This window comes from Aythya marila (genome assembly GCF_965140915.1).
Source record: "Aythya marila genome assembly, chromosome: 4".
Lineage (NCBI taxonomy): Eukaryota > Metazoa > Chordata > Aves > Anseriformes > Anatidae > Aythya > Aythya marila.
Window position 1 is genome coordinate 20,846,220 of NC_139045.1, and position 23,767 is coordinate 20,869,986.

Genomic DNA, 23,767 nt, shown 5'->3' on the forward strand with positions numbered 1-23,767 from the left:
CCCGCTTTTCTCAAGCAACAGCACTCTTTGTTAACTCTTTTGTGACTTTTCAATAAATAAATTCATTATCCCACAACTAATTGAGATTCAAGCTATTTTTTCCCTCCTACATCAAGCCAACTTCCATACTTTGAAACCTACTTTATAGCATTGACAGGATCTTTAACATGCCACAGACCATGTAAACACCCTAACCATCAGCAGGGTAAACTCCCCTTGCAACCCTCGGATCTGAATTCATCCAATGCTCATCGCAGGAGTGATTTGAGACACCTTTCTCCCATTTCGATCATAGACTGTAACACTGATGACAGAGGCCTAAAATCTTTAACGAGCAAACAAAAACATTAAGACGTTAACACGTACACACTTCACCTTTCAGTGGAAATTTATGTGGACACGTCTGTTTGCGAGACACAAGACTGGGGGGGCAGTACTACAGGCAGCAGCACAATCACGGAGATTAACATGCATCCATCTAAAGGCCTGTGATTACCGAGATTCTGCCAAGGACTCCAGAAGTAATGGAGTCTCTCCCTAATACAAATGCAGAGGCAATAAAGCAGCACACAGTTCTCAGCAGTTTCACAATGCAGCTATTTCTGAGCAGTTGCTGGAAGGCTTCTTCGGGCAGCTAGACTAAGCCCTGTCTGCTTTTTTGAAGCTGATATGTTACGATTTATACCCTGCTTCTGTAAACTGACTCCAAGTACATCTACTAGTGGCAGTTTCAGCACTCTTCTCCAAAATAACCCAGGGCTACACTGGCAATGTTTGTAAGTCAGAGCAAGTTTCCTGTTTATTCTTCCCCCTTAAAAAAAAAAAAAAAAAACAACTTACAAAAGGAAAAACAACTTGTCATATCATGCTCCTGACACAATCCACAGCTTCTTATACTGTTGCTTTATTATCAGTATCAGTGAAAGACTGGAAACCTAACGTATTCATGAAACTTTATGAAAGAAAATAGTAATGCAATGACAGTGCTGCGCTTTGAAGGTGGTGCGGCTACTCCACCGAAAATGGAAAGCAGAATCTTCCTCGTCTCTAAGGAATAAAATGATGACGTTTGATCTGACACAATTAACTGTAACCTTTTTATAGATTCAGGAAAAGTTTCATCATCTGAATTCCTCTACAAAAAACAGGATTTTCTTTAAATTCATAGCAGACACACCAGAAACAATCTCCAAATTAGCTTGGTGTGAAAGAACTGACTTGCTCTGAAGTCATCAAGAGGGAGACAGTTTTAATATGATAAAGAGCTGCAGGTAGAGATTCACTGGAGCTTCACTGGAATGGCACAGAAGCCAGCCAGAAAACACCATAAATACTGCCTCAACCAGCAGAGTATGACATGAAATCATACAGTAACCGCAGAAGACTACTCCACATTTTCAGCTGCAGAATAAAAATCAAAGCAGAATAACTTGAAGAAAATAGAGGAAAAAGAATCTTAAGATATAATAACTACCTGTGTCACTACCCTTGGAAAAATAAAACAGAACAAAACAAAACAAAAAGGTGCTGTTTCATTTTCACTTGAATGGGAAACAGTTTTTTCTTGCCGTTCTCCAAGTTTGGCATCTGGCATGTATGGGAAAAAGGTTATGTGCACAATTTTATTTGGCACTAAACACTCAAAACCAAAACCAAAGACTAAGTATGTAATAAGCTAATTATTCACAGTAATAGTCAAGACTCAGCTATTACTTACAACAGCATTATCATCAAAACCTTAGTTTCAAATTTTTTGTCTATGTGATTTTATTATTTACCACTTATTGTCCATTTATTAATGGACAGAAAGCAATGGAGCCATTGTAATTTGGATACTATCAAGACAGACTGGTAATTTCTCCTGTAGAAGGGTAGTAGGACACAACCATTATCCTATAACACTTTTGGATTCTTAGTATGGTGCAGTTTTAAATATTAGGATGTATACAAATACGTTTAAAAACCATGCCTAATTCACACACACTTATTTGGAAACAAGAAGGAATTTCCTCACTACTCAGTTAAAATTTAGGAGCCGCCTTCTAATGTCAAAAATAAGAATTTCACCATTGAGTGGAAACGGAGCACCAGCAGGTGTTTCCTCACAGTGGGAAGTAGGAAAGTCTTACAATGCTGATTATATTACTTCAGTAAGGCATACTGCACTGATAAATAAAGTGACATTTTGTGCTTATTGCATTTTATGTGTGCTAGAGATTCCCATAAGTTTATTTCCACTTACAGTTGATGAAAAGTCCATTTGTGACAGTCACCTTTGATTTTCTCCAGCTCTGAATCTGGCTAATACCATTTATCGTGGGAGTTGCTTCAGTTGCCAGTTAGGAAGCGACAAGTTAGAAAAGTTTTGCAGCAATTATGCTTCTCCTCTCAACTTTTTTTTTTTTTTTCTTCTTTTTTTTCTCTTTCGGTTGCATTTTTGCATGTAATAAAACTCACAATGAAAGGCTTCAGATGTTGCAACAATCAAGATAATCTTTGTAACCTGAGTTCAAATAGTTTGCTGCTATTATCAGACACTAGTGAATGATGTATTGCCCTCCTGCTGGTCTGTTGACATTCCTCAGTTATTTAACATCTGTCACAGGCATTTTCATGCTGGTAAGAAATGCAGAGCAACTGATATTGCAGAGCACATACAGGGTGTTCGCATTCTCTCAGAGTACAGAAGACTTCTTTGTGTTTCTGCCCAGTGGGCTAATAACACATTTAATTAAGACCTACATAGAACAGTTACTGAAGGAAAACAGCCCATCAAGGCACAGTTCAGGGTCTGTAACAAGTACAAAGGTTAGATTGCAGAAAGAGGCATTTAATACCAGCAGAAACAACCCCTTACCTTTCAGCAAGTGCTTGACTGGGTGTGCTCTTTACAGAATGCAGCTCCTCTTCAAGCCTCTTCCTTTCTGCTTCTAGCTGCTCTAGCTCATCTTGAGTACGTTTGCGTGGTGTAATAAACTGGAGTTCCTTCAAAAGCTCTTCTTTTTCATTGATTAGCATCAGTTTTTCCTTTTCCACATCCAGTGCCCCAGGCCAGGCCTCACTATCTAGCTTAGACAGTTCGATCTTTAAGTTAGCCATGCTAAAATAAAACATAACAGATTTGTCTGAGCCCAGCACAGCACGCAATTATGAGGAAAGACAGAAATGATACAATATTTTGAAAGGTGTGAGTATATAACTACTTTTTCTACTTTCAACTTTTCTTACTTAACATACTTTTAATTACATTTACTTCACAAGAACGCAGACTTTGACAGAGAAGCAAGCCACCTATCCAGGCCAACAGGCTGTGTAATCCTCTCTGCCCTAAATACCTCAGAAGAATGTACTTCTGAGAATGAAGAAATGAATGCCAAACCTTGGAACTGTGGTGCCTTTTCTAAAGTTACCTGCTTCATATATGGAAGAATGCTAAAATGCACAGTAATATGCATATGCATTAAAAGTGAGTTCCTCCTGAGTTGAATTAAAAGTCTCAACGTTAATAAAAGCTTTACTGAAAAAGCTTTACTTTGCTTTACTCATCTAGGAGTATGATCTATTTCTCCAAGCTGTTGGAGACTGATTGCTTCTCAAACAGCAAGGACCACCGTTAAAGAACACACACAATATCAAGGTGCTCACTTCAGCAGCAGATGCGCATGCAAATCTTAAAAGGTAGGAGCATTGTTCTCCTATGTGATGAAATGAAAAGGCAATATGACAGTGGACGCCTGAAGGAAAAGTATCTGCTTGGAAGTCTGTGCAACTGCTATTCCACTGTAGATGTCTGATCACGGCGTTAGGAGCCCAAGATTTGGGATAGCAAAGGAAGTTCCCTACATTATTATTGTACGATGGCTCCATTCTGATCAAGAAAGGTTATTGCCAGTATTCAGTCTCCAGAACCGCTCTGCCATTGGGCTCAGCAGCACAGCACAAAAGTGCAGGTTTTGCAATAAAGACTCATTGTCCACTGGAAACTACATAAAGCATAAAAATTCCCACTACAGGTGCCACATATCTAGCCAGATGGTAACTTCTAATCACTTCCAGCCTTAGCTATGCCTGAAATAACTGCATAGAGAGTTATGGGAAGCTCTGATCTATGTAATGGCTCTGAGCCTTCCTCATCACTTTGTTGTGGGCTGGGAAAACGCAGAGAAAGGAAAAGTCAAAATAGGAAGACATTCCCTGACAATCTAGGGCAAGAGGAATTTATCTGTTGTGTTTATATATAACTACCACAGTTAAATACACCTAAGTTAGCTCACAAACTGATCCAAGTCTGTGCAACTTCAGTGTTAACAGGCACTGCCTAAAGTAATGACCCATGCCATGTTGCATCATCACACACACACAATTTGGTTTGTGTCATATTTCTGTAGTCCCGACAGATTTCTAGGAAAACACGTTTCATCTTTCCAGTCTGTTTTCTGTCATTTACAAAACTAATGATATCATGCTTATTTTGCACCTCAACTATTAATTTTACAGTACATTAAGGTTTTTATTTATGGTCAAAGCTAAGAATAGTTAATATTAAATCTAACTATCCTGTTGCTCATACTAGAAGCTTAAGGGGAACCTCCCCTTTCTTGTTCCATGGGTAAAATTTATCTCATCTGCACCTCAATGAAAAAACAACAGCTATAAAAATATTAATAAAAAATACACCCATCAAAGTGCTGCAAGAACAAGTTTGAGCATTTTCACAAAACAACAATGCAAAAATAAACAGAAATACCATCAGCAGTGTTACCATAACCAAACAGCAGGATGAAATGAAATGAAGCATTTCAACATATTTTGCCGCTATGTATACAATTTAACAGTCCTTTGGAGAAGCTGTATGCAGAGGGAAAACAACTGCATCATTTCAGATGGATAATGAGGTGTTAAGATTTCAATCTCCAGGTCACTAGCTCCAGCTAACCCTGGCTCTGTAGCTAACCTTGTTCTAAGCAGCTGCTATTGACAGCTGCTTGATGGCTAGCGGAATGGTCTCCCGACAGTTCTTTTGCTCCCTCTGCTACAGATAACTCTCTGCTATCCTGATACCCTTTTCCACAGACAACATTCCTCCTCTTCAAGAGGCTGCTGGCTAAACGACATAAAATATGCAACATACACAATTATCTGATAATTTTGGAAATAACTTTTTGAAGTAAAGAACTTCACTCACAAGAGCGTCTCTCCCTCTTTTTAAATACAAAGCAACTAAGAATTTGCACATTTCATATTTCAGAAAAGATGGCCAATATTTATTAACTTCCAGTGATTATTACAATGGCCATAATAATTAGGGGGAATGTGATTAGATACTGCATTTTAGTACATTTTTTTGTTATTCTGAGATATGTACACTTTATTAAGTTTACCCTACAATCACTGATAAAACCATTCCAACAGTGTCTTCAAGTAATCTGACTGCCTTATTTAAAGTGGAAAGGAATACCCATTATTTGGAAGTTCTCTGACAAAACTGAATAAAGACACCACTTAAAAGGTATTTTAAGCCTGAAACACACTGATGTTGCACAGAACAATTACTTAGTTATGTAAAGATTAAGTACTTGAGCTACTGCAATTTTGACCCACATTCTTGGCTAATTTATGAGACAGTAAGATCCTGTGCTGCAGCAGAACACACCTCAAACACTGTGCACTGTGCTTTTCTATTAGCTAGAAGCAATATACCAACTTACTGCCAGGTACTTTCTTGTTCCTGCAAATGAGATATAAAACACAATGGTGGGACTTCCTTGTATCAAGACATAGACAAAAGAGAGGATGATCTGGTTTTGGATGAAAGAAGTTGACAGAAAACGCCATCTATATGCACCTAAAACACCATCTGACCATTAATACTATGTACACAATGATTTTGAGGCAAAATCACCCAAATTCAATACTGAAGAAACACAACAGCCACAGCACTCTTTGTTGACTGCATTGATTATATAATAACTTTTTAGGATCCCTAATGAGGATATAAAGAGTTACTGTTGTTTCCAGCAAGGATCATAGCTACTAACATACATGAAGAGGACATATATTTGGAATTAGACAGGAAAACATCAGTTGTGCTACCTCCTGCCTTTAAAACATATAAATACAAAGTAAAGGCTTACAATATCTCTTCCTGGTTTTCTAACTGAGCATGCCACAGTATTCCAAATGAGTTAATAATTAAGTCACAGCATAAATGGAGTTCTCATCACAATTTTCATCTGTGGAAAAGTGCTAGTTTTTATTTTATTGTTTTGCTTTGTTTTTTAACATAGAGTAGGAACCCTGGGTGTGAGACTTCTATTTCTGTTAAAGTACGTAACAAAAGCTGTGTGGTTTCTGAATAGCTGATACTTAATTTTGTGGAAAATATTAGAAAGTAATACAACACAATTAATACATTAATAATAAAAACATATCCATGACTTATTTTTTTTTTTTTTTACAAAGAATAAACCTTCCCCCAGTATTATGCAGCACTACTCCTCTGGCGTACCAGGAGGCATGTCACTCTAACCCAGAATGTTCTGCTTGCTGATGGCCATTCTTTCAGCGCTGTGGCAATCCATCAAAATGACACCGCTTTCAAGATCAGCTACTGCAGAACTTTATTTGAAAAGCATTTCACATTCAGCAGTGGGACAGTTCCTGATTTCTTCTCTCCTCAGGTTAAACTCATTAAAAAAATAACCCCACAGTGATAACAAGTATTTAAATTATTCAAAATCTCAGGGAAAGAGAGATAATTAAACCTACCAAACCTGTGCTGAAAATTTGAGGCAACTCTAAACCCGAAGAACCTTCAGTGGCATTGTGAACTGAAATGATGACCCCAAAGAAGGATTTACACGGACATGAACAGACTAGCAACCCCTGTCAGTGGAATGCCATTTCACTCTATTCCCTTAATCTGCCGTTAACTTGTCACTGGCTGCATTTTATTTCTTAACATATGTAACTTAGCATTAAATGTGAAAACTACTGCTCAACAGCACTGAAGGCTCCTGAAAGCCCACTTTGCATTCTGAAGAAACATTTTACAGTAATGCCTGGTATTTCCAGGGAGGTGTCCACTAGATGTCACTGTGAGCACAATGTTAGTACTGGAGAGGTCGGAAACCTCCCAGCTCAAGACTGTAATTTAACAAAGCAACTAACCCCATTACCTTCTTTTTGCCTCTTCATACTGGAGACTTAATCTGACCTTCTCTGCTAAATTTGATCTACTTCTTGCTCCAACCTGTTGAGAAAAAAATATTAGCCTTATTACTGTGTAAAACTGTAAAATGAATCAACAACACCAAACAAATGCACAGGGTAGAAAAATTACTATTTAGAAAATAAAACCACACCCGCCTTCAGCTACATGCTTGCTGCTATATACACGGTTAGGAATATACTCAGATAAACAACGGTGCTGTTTTCTTCTGATAAAGTTCATGTGTTTGTAACTACTGTACTACCATATTCTATCAGAGCAAATCAAGGGCATTTTCAAACAAGTCTTGCATTGATTGCACCCAAAAATTTGAACTTTGAACTCCACTGAACTTAAAATTCAGGGTTAGGTCAGTACATCTTAAAGTAAGACTTCAAAAAAATTTGTTAAAAAACATAGACAAGTGTAGCTCTTTGGCAAACGTAGTGCCAAACTACTCTTCCTTACAAATCTAGCCCATGGAAGTTCAAAGAAGGTGCCAAAATTAAGCACAGCTTTCTGTCACTGTAAATACACTGTCAGTGAAACAGAGAAATTATTAATGAATCATTGAAGAGGTAGTTCCATTAACAGCATTTCAGCTGTGTGAAATGAAATTGCACAGTTAAATTCTGAGATCTTCTTTCTGAAAATTAAAAACATCTTCAGATCAAAGCAAGTCTGTAAGGTGCAACATAACCATACAGACAGATCCACACAATACTACCTACTTATGCTGAACTTCAGTGTACTGGAACTGTTTGATTAAATAAGATGCCAGATAAATGCTTCATGCCAAATGTAGAAACTTCATCTGAATCCTGATTTGAAATTTAAGGGGAAAATCAGTTAACTAAGGAATTTTCTCTTTAAACATGCATATATATGCACCTATCAGCAACAGTAAACAGCCATTTGAAACAGCCAGTTCCATTAACCACAGCATTCTGATTTAATTTCTCTTTACATTTGACAAAATGAAAAAAGCTCACCTCACCAGAAATGTCAGTCTGAGACCCTGTATCCAATGTTTGTCTAGAAAAACACAGCTGGGAGTTTACAGAGCTCGAACTCAAGTCTGGTTCAGATGTCCCAATGGTCTGGTCAAGACTGAATTTCTCTCTCAGCTTTGCAAGACTCTGTTCAGGAAACAGAGAATGAGATGGTGTTAAAGTGCCTTTGTACTTTACAGCATTTATACTAGTTCCTCTTCAAAAGATGTTCACCTAAAAGATTCCAGTATAAATTTTCTAGTTTTCATTCCTCACATTAAGCAAACTAGCCTTCTAACCAAGCAGTTCATAGATGATACTAAGTATGACAATGCCATTCTCGTTCTCTCTCTTTTTCTCTCTCCCCTCCTTTTATCAAACAATTTTTAATAACTGGATGATTAAAAAAAGAAAAGATATGGTTTCAGAAATTGACATAGTGCAATTTAGATTTGGAAGACTTGTACCACTTACACATCTAAATGTGTATCTCTCAAGTTTTGTCCATTTAATATTTTAAATTGTTGTTTAGAGGTAACATGCACTGCACCTTACCTATAAATTCAGATATCTATATTCTCTGACTGCCATAGAGTGACTTTTTGAATTAAGAAAGTCACAGGCTTCAGTTTCTGCATCTGAAAAGTGATTTTAATGCTACTTTCACTCACAGTTTTGAGCATCCCTTGAAAAAGTCTAACATGTATTTAGCATCATCAAAGCTCCTTATGATAAAATAAATCCACACAAAAGTTATGTCAGCCCTAGGAAATACCTTCATTAAATCTTGTTTTTCTCTCTCCCCTGAACTTATTGCCTTTCTGATAGATTTCAGTTCACTCAGGATGGCTTTGGCTTCACACAGTTCATACCCACTCTGTCCTCCAGACATTTTTTGGTCAATTCTGTGGAAAACAAAGAATATTAATACTGAATGCAGCAAATAACGCCTCTGCTGTTTTGTTTCTGACAAGCATAGTCAGAGAATAGAAGGGAAGGAGAGACTATTTCCATTAACAGACACGTAAAGAGAAAAAAGGACATTGAAATCTGCATTAAAATACTTAGTATTTAATGCTTAGCAAAAGTGTCAAGGTGTCTAACGCACATACAGTGGATGGGTTTTGCTGACATGGGAAATTTTACGGAAAAACCTAATGCTGGCATTAAAACCACCTTAGGCCACTAGCGGGGCCTTACCAAAAGCAGAGACTCCACGTTTTTTAGTTGATCCAGCCTTAAGGACATGTGGGGCACAGAGCAAGCACTATCTGAAATAATACTCCTAACATGCTACCAGAATTATAGCGTATTGCTGACAACACAATCAAAAATCCCATCCCCACCCTAACTCTCTGCAGCAGAGAAGCAACTTTAGGGCACAACTTTTATAATATTAACTGTGTGTGATCCTTACAGAAGCAGAATTTATTTTGAGCAGTACTCCTCCACCCAGACCCACAATGTGGCATCCAACAGACAAGCAAAACTCTGGATAATTAATACCATGTCATACACCAGACAATTTACTGAATACATGCAATATCATTAACTTTACAAAATTTTAACTTAACAATAACAAGGTTCCCAAACTCAGAGAAAAAAAAAAAAAAAGCTATTTCAGTCTTGACTTAAAAGTATAGTTTGTAAACACATTTCTCCAACCTCTAGTTTAACTGAATATTTCATAGCATCATATAAATGATTGCAGCTGTGCTTTGCAAAATTAAAAACAACAGGCATCTTCACAAAAGTCGAGCATCTAGTAGAGAATGCATTTTTATAGTGCAATTGGTTTTCTTTTTTTCAATCATCACCCATCATCTTTGCTACAAGACATTGACCTTGTGAGTGAAGACTGAACAAATGCTTTAGTGATCAGAAGTGATCTCAAGCATCCCCTGCAAGAACACAAAACCGGTAACAAAGTATTCTGTTTTTCTTCTAAATTTATGCACAAAGATATCAAGGTTCTAATGCAGTCATTAAAGATGTGACAGCATCTTTTTTCCTTTCTCCATGTTTCAGTTTTTATGCAAAACAGAACAGCCTTTTTTTTTTTTAATGAGAATTTGATTAAAAAATACGACTCAACACTCAAGATTCCCATTCAAGAATATATTTGTTTCAACTTGAAAGATCCTCAAACATTTTTGTAGGTATGCACACACTTCACAGACTTATTCTCTGCAAGCACCCAATTTCTGGTAACTCATCAGGTTGCTAAAGTCAAAGAGATAGAGGATATGCCAACAATTGCAGTCATGAATGAACAGCTGGGTAATACGCCACATGCTGCCTAGTAATACAACGTGTCACTTTCAAATTGCAACTACTTTATTCTGTATGTAATTAAGATGGACAAGAAGGATCTCTGACATATACAATATTCCATCTTCCTGTTTCAAATTAATGGGATTAGTACTGTTCATAAGTTGCTGACTGAATTTTTAAAACAAATGTCCATTGTGTTGCTGTGGAATGCTGTTGACAGTTTCTGAAACATGCTTTGGATTCCTATCAAAATGGCTTGTGAGCAAGCTGCCTCAAAACAATACTTCATTGTTGAATTAATATAATAAAACCAGCATGATTGGCTAACCTTTAATCTTGGGACAGCAGCATAAGTTCTTATTACCTTAAACTTTAGAATCAGTATGTCTGTCTTTTCTAAACTCTGCTTCAAATGAAATCTAATTTATTAATCTGTTTATTAAATTCAGTCAATTATCTTTTTCTCCCCTCCACTCCAGTCTTTATATATTTAAATAACAACAAATGTTACATTTCTGTTTTAGTCAAAAGGAAAGACGGTAGGGATTTGATTGGTATCCTACTAAGGTGCCAAGGGTTTTCAGTTCCTAATCAACTTCAAACTCTTCATACTAAGAAAAAATAAATAATTTGCTCCATTTGGACAAGTCTGTAATTACAATAGCATTGACGGAGCAACATTTGCTTTCACCATTTTTCCTGGCCATTTCTGGGACCAGAATTTCTTTCTCCCAGTTCAAAAACAACAACAACAACAAAAACCTTACTGTCCCAAACTGATCTATTACAATACAAAGGAAACAACATTAAACAACCTACAACATGCTTTGGTAAGAAGTGGGAAATAACCCCAGTCACTCAGCTCCAAACACAGATACTCTGTCAACCTGAGCAAATCACTTCTCTGTGTTTTAGCACTCTACCAGCAAGATAGAAGTACACCTCCCTTCTCCTACATTTTGTCCATCTTCCCTATATATTCTGCGAGCTCTCCAGAATAAAGGTTATTACTTATATGACATTACACTAACATACACAGGAGGTCCTGAGGAAAGGGGTAAAAGAATCCAAACAGTGTTAAATTAACAATGCAACATTGCTTTTGCTACTGGAACTAGTGTAGCAAGAGCACACAGCTCAGCATTTTCCTGTATTAATGTATGGGTACATACTGCAATACAGATAATGACTAGCATTAATAATTCTTTGTTCACGTTAGTTAAGAAAACATACTTGTTAGTAAAGATTCCTCTGCAGCAACTCATGTCCCACAGTGAACCACCATGTTCTCTGTGGTGATAGTTTTGAGTAATGTTTAATACTTTCTGGCCCAACTTTGTAAGTCAAGAGCAGCAGGGACTGCTCTGACTGGGAAGAAATAATAATTAAAAAAAATCAGTTCCTAATATTCCAACTGGTTAAATACCCAGAATGTTCACCCAGTTCAGCATCAGCCCTTTGGAGCCCAGGCATTCCAGCAACTGGAACAAAGAAAGTCAGGTCTCTAATCCTCAAATTGTGACTCACTTCAAACCCTGCACAATTGTGGCACCATTTATACCTCTGAGATCTGCACCCTCCTCTCTCTTTTGAGCTGAGATCTGGGGAAGGAGGAAAGACAGACCTAATTACTTTGTGTGTATGTGTGTGTATGACCTTCTTTCTGCTTCTTTGCAACACAAGCTCCTTCATGAAAAAAAAAATAGAAGGGGGAAGAGATTTCTCACGTTAACACTTGCATAATAGGTTTGCTATTTCTACTGATTTCCTGTTTCCTAAGTGCAACAAAAAGAGTTGTTATATTCTCATTTTTCCCCCAATAATTATCTCACATAAGATGTATTCAATTCCATGACAAAGAAAAAAAAAAAAAAAAGAAAGAAATCAGATGACTGAATTAAGTCAATTTCAACTATTTTATTACTCACTGTTGCAGCGTTTCAAAGCCCTGTTCCTTGTACAGCAGCTCTTGCTTCATCTGAGAGAGTTCCCTCTTCAGCTTCTTAACCTTGTGTTAAATCAAAGCAAGACTTAGAAAATTCCTCTTGTTAAATGGCATAACACATGGCTTTGAACAATTAATGTATTCTCTACATCGGATGAGAAAAAAAGAAAGTAAATTGCTCTACTGACACACATTAGAAACAAAAGGATCTGTTCTCTTCCTTATGTCTATGGGCAACATGCTTTAGTATTAAAGGGACACAAGCAGATTAAATCACATTCCTTATTTGTATTGATACCACACTGTGTTATTAAACCTGAGAGAACTTTAACAAGTAATTTACTTCTCACTTGTTAAGCATGCATTCCAACTGTCCTACAGGGACATTCCTGTTTATTTTTAAGCTTATTATATTTTCACTTTTTCATTCCAGGAAGCTCTCAAGTCATTTGCACAGTAAAAGACAAAGTGTGGACTCTCCTTGTTTTCTATGAATTATCCTTTCTTAGAAAGCTTTACAAGCATTGGGTCCCTATGAATAAAATTCACATTCATTTAATTCCAAAACAACGTTAATTAAGCACATTTGGATCACAAATATATGCATCTATTCAATAGATGTGTTTTTGGCAAAACATTCCCTGCTTTCTCTAAATTTGCATGCTCAATTGCTTTTTAACCCTAATATTGCTCTTCCAGAGGCTAGCAGATGAGTACACTACAAAATATTTATGAACCAAGATTATATTAAAAATTAAATGAAGGGTTGTTTTTTATTTGTTAATGTCACCCTTCCCAAACACACTAAAACAAAGTTTCTGGACTACCCATAAAGCAGCGTACTTCTAACATAAATTAAAATTCATCCTCAGCACACACAGAGACAGAAATGTGTACATGAAACATGGACTTCCAAATTTTGGTATTTATACACCTACATCTGCCTCTACATCTTGCACTCTACATACTAGCCAGATGTTTATTTATTTTTAATCTCTTGAATCAGTAAGGTGAAAAAAGGAAAAGCCTGCTAGAAGTCCTCTGCTCTCACTATCACTGTGAAACTCTTGCTTGTTTTCATGTAGGTCTTCAGATGCTCAACTGCATTTTGAAAAACAGACTGTATTAAAATAAGTAATTCTGACCACTTTAATAATTCCAAAATTACATCTCCAAGACCGTTTGCAAGCATTTCCTTTTAGATGTCCTACTTCATGCTATTCTTCAAATCAATAAATGTGATGAAAAGCATGAGAAGCAGCTGCTGTAGCTTTCAAAGACACTTCAAATGCTTCCTATGTCTAAAATAATCAGTGATTTGAGTGTTTCTACACATGGGTTTGTAAATGACACGTTGGCATTCAAGTTTGTATCTTCTGGCTAATGCATTTTCCTTGACAGAAATAAAATGCTTACAATCTCCATTTTATCCAAAGCAAATCAGCTACCTAGATTATTAGGGGTTACACTCAGACTTTTAGAAGCTATCATCACTAGTTGCTTTAATTGACAGAAAACTGTTTTTATTTTCACTATACTGAATATTTAGTGTAATAAATTGGCAATGTCCCTAACTAACTACACATTCAGCTCTCTTCAACTATTTCTTCCCTGACTAGCATGACGCTTTCCTGCAGTTAAGCAGAACAGAGAACTAAGCGAGAATATTAAACTGCAAGAATAATTTCTCTCAAGAGTTTCAGTCAGGTTTATAGAAAACAAACATACCACCACTGGATTTCAGGTAAAGTAATGTATAAAATATGAAAAAAGCCCCAACTTTTTGAAGAAATGAAGAATGACTGAACTTTTTTTTTTTTAAATCTGAAATGTGAATTTATAGTAATTGCAGAAGGCACGCTCACTTTCAACTGGATCTCTCAGAAGCCCTTCCATTTTTCTCAAGATCATCTTTTGAGTGTCCTCTTCTGCAATTCATCATCATTTCATTATCAAGAAATGTGAGTTAGGTATGTTATCATAGAAGGACGTGACCTACATGATAATAGAGACTCCGTGTTTACTGCACTGTAGTCGCATTAAACTATTCTTGTGCTCCTCGCCTTCTCCTTCATAACTTTTATATAATCCCCTCTTTTTTACAACTCTTCACGTGCTTTATCCTTCACCCTCTTCCTACTGCTTCTGTACATCTTCCTAAGGCACCTGGCAGGCCTCTTGCTCGCTCCTCCTAACTGTATCTTCAATCAGGGTTCTGTGCTAACCCCTTCAACCCCCAGCACTCAAACTTAATGGAACAACAAAAATCTCGTTATTTCATAAAGGTTCATCCCCTACTTGCTGCATATGCATAAAACAGACTTTGATCACACATCAAATTTTTGTCCCTGCTCTCATATTTCTGTCATGTGTTCTCCGTGACATATTGTGTGCTAGGCAATTCACATACCCAAAAGTGTGCATATATTAAGCCCAGCTAACAAGGAAAAGGCCAAAAGCCACTTCAGAACTTCCTCGAATGCTGAGTTCCCCCCCCTCCAGCCACCATTAACCTGACGATGCCAGTAAGCTTCAGCCAGCGTGAGAGAGAGAAACAGGTTTAGTACATCTGACCTAATGGTTCACTAAACAATGTGCAAATTCTAACTAGCTGGCCCGCAGCTCGCTAATGACTAACTTTGTTTCCCATTAAGTCCATGCATGCACGTACTGCAGAATGCCAAAAGGCTGAATATTAGCAAAGCATCCTCAAACATTCAAAGAAGGGTGAACTATGATATAATGCAGTCATACCTCTCTTGCCATCTTCCTTGAAAACCACTTTTCAGCCCTAGCATCGCAGAGCTCCACTTTTTGTTATCTCAATGATTTTCATATCCAGTGGGTTTGGATGACAGCACACTTTATGCTGATACAGATATTCTTGGACTGCACCCCTCTAAACTCTGCAGACAAGATTCAGGTCACCTATTTTAGGCACATACGCAACTTGGACTTTGCAATGCCATTAAACCTTGCGTTGAGAACCAGCAGGATGCTAGGTTTACATTGACTCCAACAAGCAATGAAGAGAGGGAGGCACCTCCAAAAACTTAGCTCTAGTGATTAGCACATTAGCCTCTCACCAGTGAATGGACAATTTGTAGAACTGTAGCCAAGAGGTGATTCAGTGTTTGTGCATTCTGAGTTGGGAGCTGACCAGAGTATTGTAACAGGAAAAACTGAGCATAGGACCACGTTTAAGTATTCTCCCCTGACTCTTAGGTGACTGTATTTACTTTTGGCCATGTGTTTTGTTCTTCAACACCACCATTAATTTCCCAAATACACCAGCGGTCCCCTTGCCAACAGGGAACCTCTTTTACTGCTGTGCTGGCTTCAGAGAGAAGCTCTGCCCTTGTCTTTTCAATCTTGTTCTTGGCCAGGGTCCTATTGTCATAGATTCTCCCTCTGAACCTTCAACATTTTTCTCCAATGTCCTCACTGCTGAAATGGGTTTTCTCGCTAATAACTTTCCCTTCTGCTTAAAAAATAAGGGACTACAGACTGGTATTTCTAAGGAAGGGCAGGCTGTACAAGCAGCCAGGAGGGCAACATCTGGACACCGGTTTTACAGTGAACTCCATCTCTCATTTATATCATTTTTAAATTTTAATGAGCTATTCCATCTTCCACAACTCCATTTAAACATGAATTGTTTAGACTCCTAATCATAACTCATTACTCTCAGCGAAGTCTCTGAGGCTTCTGCAAGTGCTGCTCTGTGCAGAAGCCAGGAGGGGGCAATGGAGGAGCTGAGTAACTGGCACCGCTTGTGCTGTCTCTGCTCAGGCAGAATCTGTATCCCAGCCCTCGCTCAAGGACTGTGCTGTGAGGTGCTGTTTTTTCATCCTGCATGGTTTGATCTGATTTTTTTTCATTACTAACTACAGGAAGTCCAGGTTATCCATTGAGCACTATACGCCAAAGCTTAAATAAACGAATTCCCTATATGGATTTTAAATGTCTTCCACACCATTTCCTCTTCATTCAAGATGAATTCACTAGAGACTAACCTGTGAATGAAAGTTCTTTGTACCGAGTCTGTTACTGATCATACTGAAAGGAGCTGACCAAATAATGTTTTTGCTTGTTAGCAATTTCAAAAAGTGAATAATTTTCAATCTTGACCTAAACTGTTCCATTTTGACAAATCAAAGCAAAATTTTACACCATTACTGGTGAGTTTTTAAACCAACAGATATTTGTGAGGCAGTTCATGTAGCTAATGGTCCATTTCTCGCAGAAGAAAGATTGTGTAAAAAGTCACATAGTTGCACCTCATCTTTGCCTACTACTTTATTTCCACCTAATTATTTTTATTCTTCCTTTTAAAAGCAGGAGCATAGAAGTGAAAATAGACCTCAAATTTATTTAAACCCACATCTTGTTAGAATATCTGTCAAAGTTTCACCAAAGTGTGTTCTCTAGAAGTAGCTGAGACAGCTTTAAAAATCCACTTACAATTCATTAAAAACCCTTGACTGATATTTAATCATAATATTATGAGGTTTCACTATCGGGGTACAAGATACCTCTGCTAGTTCAAACTTTGCATTCTACAGTCAGGAAGTTTGCATACAGAATACAAATGAATATGAATTAAGAACTCTCACCCTTAATCTTGTAGTGGAGATTTCAGCCTTCAGAATGTCAGGGTCATACTTTGTGCTTGATGAGGAGCCTGAGAACACTTTTTTAAAAGACAAAAAAGGACAAATATTTAAGCACGTTTAAATCACTAATTACTCCTTTCCTTGACAAAACCACATTGATCTAAAATTACAAAGTACCAAAAAACATATAATATTTTACAAATATATATACTTTTATAGGATAGTCAGCATTGCAGCATGGCAATAATTAACGAACAATCAAAATTTCCCTCTTTCTTTCCTCTGTCATTATTTTGTACCTTCCCTCCTTCATTCTATTGCAGAATCCATAAGAAGCATCTCATTTTCCCTCGCTTTCTAGCCCTTGCTTTCTGTTCCTGTTCTTCCAGCTGAGACATCTCAAAATCATGCAATCACCTCCTCGTGGAAGGCGTAGCTTCTAAGGAGGTTTTTGGAAAGCAGAAGATTTAATTCAGAAGTCTCAGAGGTCTGCTGCTCAGTTCTTCCCAAGCTGCACATGTTACTTTTATCACACCATCCATTTCTAAGAGAGATATTTAGCCAACAAACCAAATACAGGCTTCTGAGAGCACTTCACCACAGGCTAATTCCTCGTCTGCTACTGTAACATGTATCTCTGCCTCACACCTTATCACTTCATACATGTTGCAAGATTATTGCATGAAGCAGCAACAAATTCTCTTTTTGGTCTACTGCAGGTACCTGTCACACAGCGGGGTCATTTCAGTATGCAGCCATGAAGTGCAGGAGATCCTATTTACTTTGAACCTAGATTTGGCAGAATTTTTTTCTGACAAACAGCTTGACAAAATAGAGTTCAGAGCCAACTACTCTAAACCATGGCTCAAAGGAGTTCAATTGTATCGGACAGAAGAGAGTTCTTTCCAGCAGAATATCTTTATATTAAAAAAAAAAAAAAAAAAAAAAAAAAAAAAAAAAAGGAGGGATGCTACCTCTTAAAAAAGCCAAAGTACAAGGTGTTCATAGCAAACCTTGAAAACTCATCCTAAAGCGAAACACGATCTCCTGCAGGGCACAGATCAAAGAGGTTACATTGTATTTTCTACTGTACTTACAGCTTGTACGAGAGCTTGATTTTTCTTTGTAGGCATCGTTCAACCGTACATACTCATCCAGTGCAAGTGCTAGCCTCTGTTCCTTCACCTGGTACAGCTCTTTCTGAGTACTGAGAGCATCCTGGGCTACCATAAGATAATCCTTTAACATTCTCTCTTGCTCTTGCCTCCATTGTTTCCTGGGATCTTCTATTTGTGTTGTTTCTGTATGGGAGGAAAAAGAAAGAATTTAAAGGTACTTATGCTGAAATCTGGTCACAACTGAATTGTTTCTCTGCTTGCAATCCACAGTTTTGGAAGTCTAAACCATAGCTTGGCTTTGCTTACTAAGCAGATGCTCGGTTTTATTTAAGTTTCTCTTTGCCACGATAGTGTGCTTCAGAAACAGTACTTCAGTGATCACTTGTAAAATTAGCTATTAGTGCACAATATGTAACGCTCTATGTAGATCATTCTTACGCCCCACAACACTGAATTAAAACATATGAAAACTTTTCACCCATATTTTCTGCATCCAAGCATTTGGAAATAATAGGATCAATAAAAACTCTTCGAATGACACCTTAAAATTAAATGCATTTCTGAAGAAAAAAATGAAACTTATTCTTAGCTATTGCACTAAAAAAAATAAAAACAAACACAAATACAACCCCCACTTCATTAATTTTTGCAGCCATCTCCTTTTCATGTTTTATTGTGGTTATCTCACTCCTTTTCCTCTATGAAAGCAGTCTTTCTGTTTAGCTTTTCCACTGCAACTGAACTGACGATGTAACATTGCTTTATTTACGGTCAACAGCAAGAGAGGAACAGCACGTCGTTCCACTTAAGACATGTCCCTAAGATACACAGGACCAAACTGCCTTTCTGAAGAGTCTCCTCCTTTCCACTGACTACCAGGTAATGTAACCAAAAAGGTTGGAACAGGCCTTTAGGAAGATTTTACGTGAAACATTTTAACTCAAGGAGCTACACAGAAGTAAGACTCGCATAGAAAGCACCAAGAAACCCACCAGACACATGACAGTGCTAGATACTACAGAAAGCATGTGATTATCAATCTAATGAGGACCAGGTTTTAATTTATTTTTTTTAAACATGCAAAGCGGAAGAGCTAAGCTGAATGTCCAACCTTATCATTCAGATTTCCAGACTTAGCCCAGCACGTTTGGAAGCTGTCCAATGAATATTCTTTCTTTAAGGCTGTACCAAGTAGAAAAACTGGTGTTCTCGTAAGGCGTAGCCATGGAAAGTTTGAAAGTTGAATGTAAGCTGGGCACCACACGGCATTTTCTTTCTAAGTTACATGCTATAAATCTATGTGGATCCACACTGACAGAAACATAACATTCAGTACTAAGGTATTTAAGCACAAAGTATTTACTCCGTTTTTTTTTTGTTGTTGTTTTTTATTTTTCAAAAAGCAGGTGAAAAGGTTACTCTCTGGCTTAAGTTTTCTGCCACTTTGATTCCCTAAATTGGTTCACTGTGAGCACCGGGGCAGGGTGGGAGAGGGGAACGGGACCGTGTGGCTGAAGACACAGGGGAGAAAAGAACTGCAGCACCCCACTGCCCCAGCCCCTACCTGAACTGCTCTCCTGGGGAGCAGGCACTCTCTCAACTACACATTTTCATATCATATTGTAGAATGCTTTGGGTTGGAAGGGACCTTAAAGCACAGCCAGTCCCACCCCCCTGCCATGGGCAGGGACACCTCCCGCCAGCCCAGGCTGCCCAAAGCCCCATCCAGCCTGGCCTTGAGCACCTCCAGGGATGGGGCAGCCACAGCTTCTCTGGGCAGCCTGTGCCAGCACCTCACCACCCTCTGAGTGAAGAATTTCCTCCTGACCTTTAATCCAAGTCTTCCCTCTTTTAGTTTAAAACCATTCCCCCTTGCCCTATCACTATCTATCTGTGTCAAAAGTAGCTCTCCATCTTTTTTCCAAGTCCCTTTTAAGCACTGAAAAGACTTTTTAAACTGCTGATAAGGACAGGTTCTGGTTAATAACAATTTCTCATAACAACTAACTACCAGTTTTCAAAAGCTCTTCTTGGTGCTAACATCCCATAAACCAGAGATATGGAAATAAAAGAAGCTTCCCACAGAACCAACTGTGTAGAATCCTAAACCCACAATGTCTGTGTAATTCCTGATGCTCTGACAAACAAACCAATTCATGTACCCCCACCCCATGCTAGTGACCCCCCCACCATTTACAAACACGTCAAGCTTTTGTGTTTATACGTGGGAACGTATTTCCTACACGCACACAGTGGAAGCATGGAGAGCATAAATCACATAACCCAAGTGTGGTGCATAAAGGATTAACATAGAGAAGCTTTATGCACAGTTGGTTTCCCAATAACCCCAACATGAACATTCTCCAAAAAACTACCTCTATCTGCAGCCGCACACATCGTGTTTACAGCCACCTGCTCTTTTCCACAAAGCTATCAGGAACACAAAGAAGCAAATCAATAACTTTTCTTTCCTAAACAGTCAACACATGTCCCTATCTGTGGCCACTTAATGCCATTGTGCTTTAAGGCACCTCCACATTCCCAGTTATTTACCCAAGATAAGAAGTGCCTGTTTCCAGAGGTGTCCTTCTTTGTGAAGCGGGATGAAGAGCATGAAGCAGGACTCTCATGGGTCAGCGATCAAATAGGATAAATGCAGTTATGTTGCTTTTTTAGAAGAGTGTAATGATGTGATTGTGTTTTAAGAGTGCAACCAGCAGCCACCGAATAATCTTACAAGATTGGAAGGTCTCATCTTCGAGCGTGTTGTAGGTAATTGCCTTGTAGGTTTTAAGTGAGGATTGCTCGACATGCAGCCCAAAGACCAAATGTAGCCTGCAGAGTCCTAAAATGTGGCCTACAGATGCCCTGTCCTTGTGACTGCAAGAGAAGGACAAAGCTGATCAAGAGCAGATGATTTTTTGTTGCTGACAAATACGACCATACATTTTCTTTTTGCCTCTCACAGCTGCACGTGCAAAACAAAACTCTGATGATACGACCTAACTTCTTTTATTCAGACAGTCGTAGATGAACTAAAGGTGACCCTGCCTTTTAAGAAGTGCAGCTTCAGCACACCGAGGTTTGGGTAACTGCCCAGGAAGGTAAATTGGCTGGCCAAACCATGCTCAGCCAAGTCTATCTGTGGGTATTTTATTCCAGAACAAATGCTCAGTCAAGAAAAACATAATCCTGGAAAAGGCAAAGCGTTATTGGGATCATTATCCCAGAACTGATACTGATGTCAGCTTTCACCACGCAGAGAAGGCTCCAGAGTATTTTTCACTCCACGTCTTCTCAAATATGATGAAGTGGAACCCCCCCCAAATTAAATTACTTGTTTGGCAAGATGTTCATATATATATACACTTGTCTGTGTAGCAGCATGAACACTTGTTCATTTATAATTTTCAGTCAACTGAACTGTAATCAGCATTTCTACCCCACAGAGGGGGAAAAAAAACCACATTGACAGAACTATGGATAATAGTTCTGGTATTGTAATGCTACGCTGTGAGAAGTATGTTCATGGAGCACATGTAATCTGAGCACATGTAAATTAAAAAAAAAAAAAAAAGAAAAAGGCAGAGTTCTCCTTTCAAAAACAAATATTTATAGTTCTCAAAGCCTCAGAAAGATAAGATTTTTTTATTTTTTTTTTTTTTTCCTTGAAAGAGAGTGTCTCAAGCACCTGCTGTTAGGGTCAAATTTGTACACACCAGTATTATTGGGGCAGTTACATGCATGGTACTGAGGGCACAGCTTGCTGAACGTTTCGAAGTGAGATGTGAAACCCTTTCTCTTTAAACTATACAGTGGGATTTAAACCACAAATAAGTCCCCAACAGTCTCCTACCCTTATAATTCAACAGCTGATGAAGAACGAACTTTAGAGAGGCCCATTCTTTTTTTTAGGGCAGACAGGTGTTTCCACTGGTGACTGCAACAGGGCTTACATGATTTATATCTGTTCTAGACAAAGTTGTAAGAAACTCTATGGTTATATCTGCTCTAGAAAATGCCAACTGGACTTCCTCCCATCATCATCAGTGGAGAACAGACAAACCACCTCCCTGGGCATCACCCCTCTCAACCCTTTCAGCATCACCAGTTAAATTCACTAGTTCAGTTGTTTCTTGCAGAGAAAATGAAGATTTAGTGCTCATCATTTTCTGTGGCATAAACTTGGATATGAGCAAAAGGCATCTCCTTAAAATGGATCTTTAAACAACTAAGAGCAGTACATCAGGCTCTGTCAAGAGCAGTGACTAAATTTAGAAAAATATACATCAACTTTCTCAGTCCAATCACAACGCAAAATAATAAACTCTAGTAACAGAATTCGGGGGGGGGGGACATGTCTAATAGTTACATTGCACATTCCTGATGTAACTTGGTTTTAACATCATTTGGCAAAGCCATTTGTGAATCAAAATTACTTGATTCTATTAAGAGATCTCGATTTGAAACCAATTAATTTAACTTTAAATAAATTACTGCAAGTATGTTGATAAGTAATTTATTCAAAATTACAAACCAGCAGTTTATTTCCTTCCATTTTTAATGATCTGAGCGACTACCCTGGCTGAGGGGAAGTTCTGGACGGGCGGAACCGCACAAGCAGCAGGATGGCATGCTCCACCCAAGGATGTTCCCGAGCACTGAAGTTATCACAGACCTGCAGCGTGGAAGATCGAGCTGCGTTGGCTTTGATCACCCTGCTATTAATGAAATACAATCTTCCTGGCTCACTGCCAGCCAGGTTTGATGCACTTAAACCGAGTGAAGGATCTGGCCCAAACAAGCACTCGGAGCCAAAATTCCAGGACTTTACTGCCCTTGAAGCGAGTTCTAACCAAAGAAATAAACCAAGCTTTTCAAGCTATAATATTAAACTTGCCCCATGTAATTATACACAAGATATGTATTATATAGAGGACACACAGGATATGCAGGCTTTTTTTTTTTTTTTTTTTAATTATTATTAGATAGTCAGATGTTATGTTTCTGTCTGCTACCCAGACACTCTGCCAAATTTTTACAGTCTACTTCAACAGAAGGAAACTATCACCTTATCAGCAGTAGATCATATTTCTCTAAAATACATGGAATTAAAATCCCACTAGAAAATCCCACAGGGAAGGGAACGGCTCCCTGACGCCCTACTGCTAGACATGAGAGAATTGGATGTTTTACTACGGGATTAACAATACATGGAAGCAATAGTTTTTCCAGCATCTCCCTTTGCCAAATAAAATAATAGTGTCAATTGGCTCTAGAACGACCTGTACGAAAGCTGTCTTCAGTCCGGCAGGTTGCTTTCAGGCACCACAGTTAAGACAGCAATCACTCCGAAAGGGCCCCACCAAAAAAATGCCGGAGGTTCTGGACTGCTACTTGAGAAGGACACATGCAGAGCAGGTGGGGACAACGCTGCGGCATTACACTTCTCATCCAGATGACAGAGCTCTCATCTGTTTAATCACTTGCCTGTAGTACTCCAGTTTGTAAGGGTACCAGAATCTCAGCACTCTGGGACAGAATTTGCACTTTTCTGGTACAGGTTTTCACTTGAAACTGGTTTCAGGATTTCAAGTGAAACTACTTGACCT

General features: G+C 38.3%; 1 protein-coding gene across 3 annotated transcripts in view; it reads right to left on the reverse strand.

Annotated features, from left to right (window-relative positions):
- Positions 1-23,767, reverse strand: part of WWC2 (WW and C2 domain containing 2) — a 99,112-nt gene that overhangs the window by 31,520 nt on the left and 43,825 nt on the right. For all 3 annotated transcript variants that reach the window (XR_014317443.1, XR_014317444.1, XM_082759676.1), the window contains exons 3-9: positions 18,135-18,338; positions 17,038-17,114; positions 12,405-12,484; positions 8,978-9,107; positions 8,203-8,349; positions 7,179-7,252; positions 2,858-3,100 (exon numbers count right to left, since the gene is read on the reverse strand). Coding sequence is in view for 1 of the 3 variants with exons in the window: in XM_082759676.1 (XP_082615802.1) it covers positions 2,858-3,100; positions 7,179-7,252; positions 8,203-8,349; positions 8,978-9,107; positions 12,405-12,484; positions 17,038-17,114; positions 18,135-18,338 (955 nt within the window). In the remaining 2 variants the exon portion in view is untranslated. The remainder of the gene's footprint in view (positions 1-2,857; positions 3,101-7,178; positions 7,253-8,202; positions 8,350-8,977; positions 9,108-12,404; positions 12,485-17,037; positions 17,115-18,134; positions 18,339-23,767) is intronic.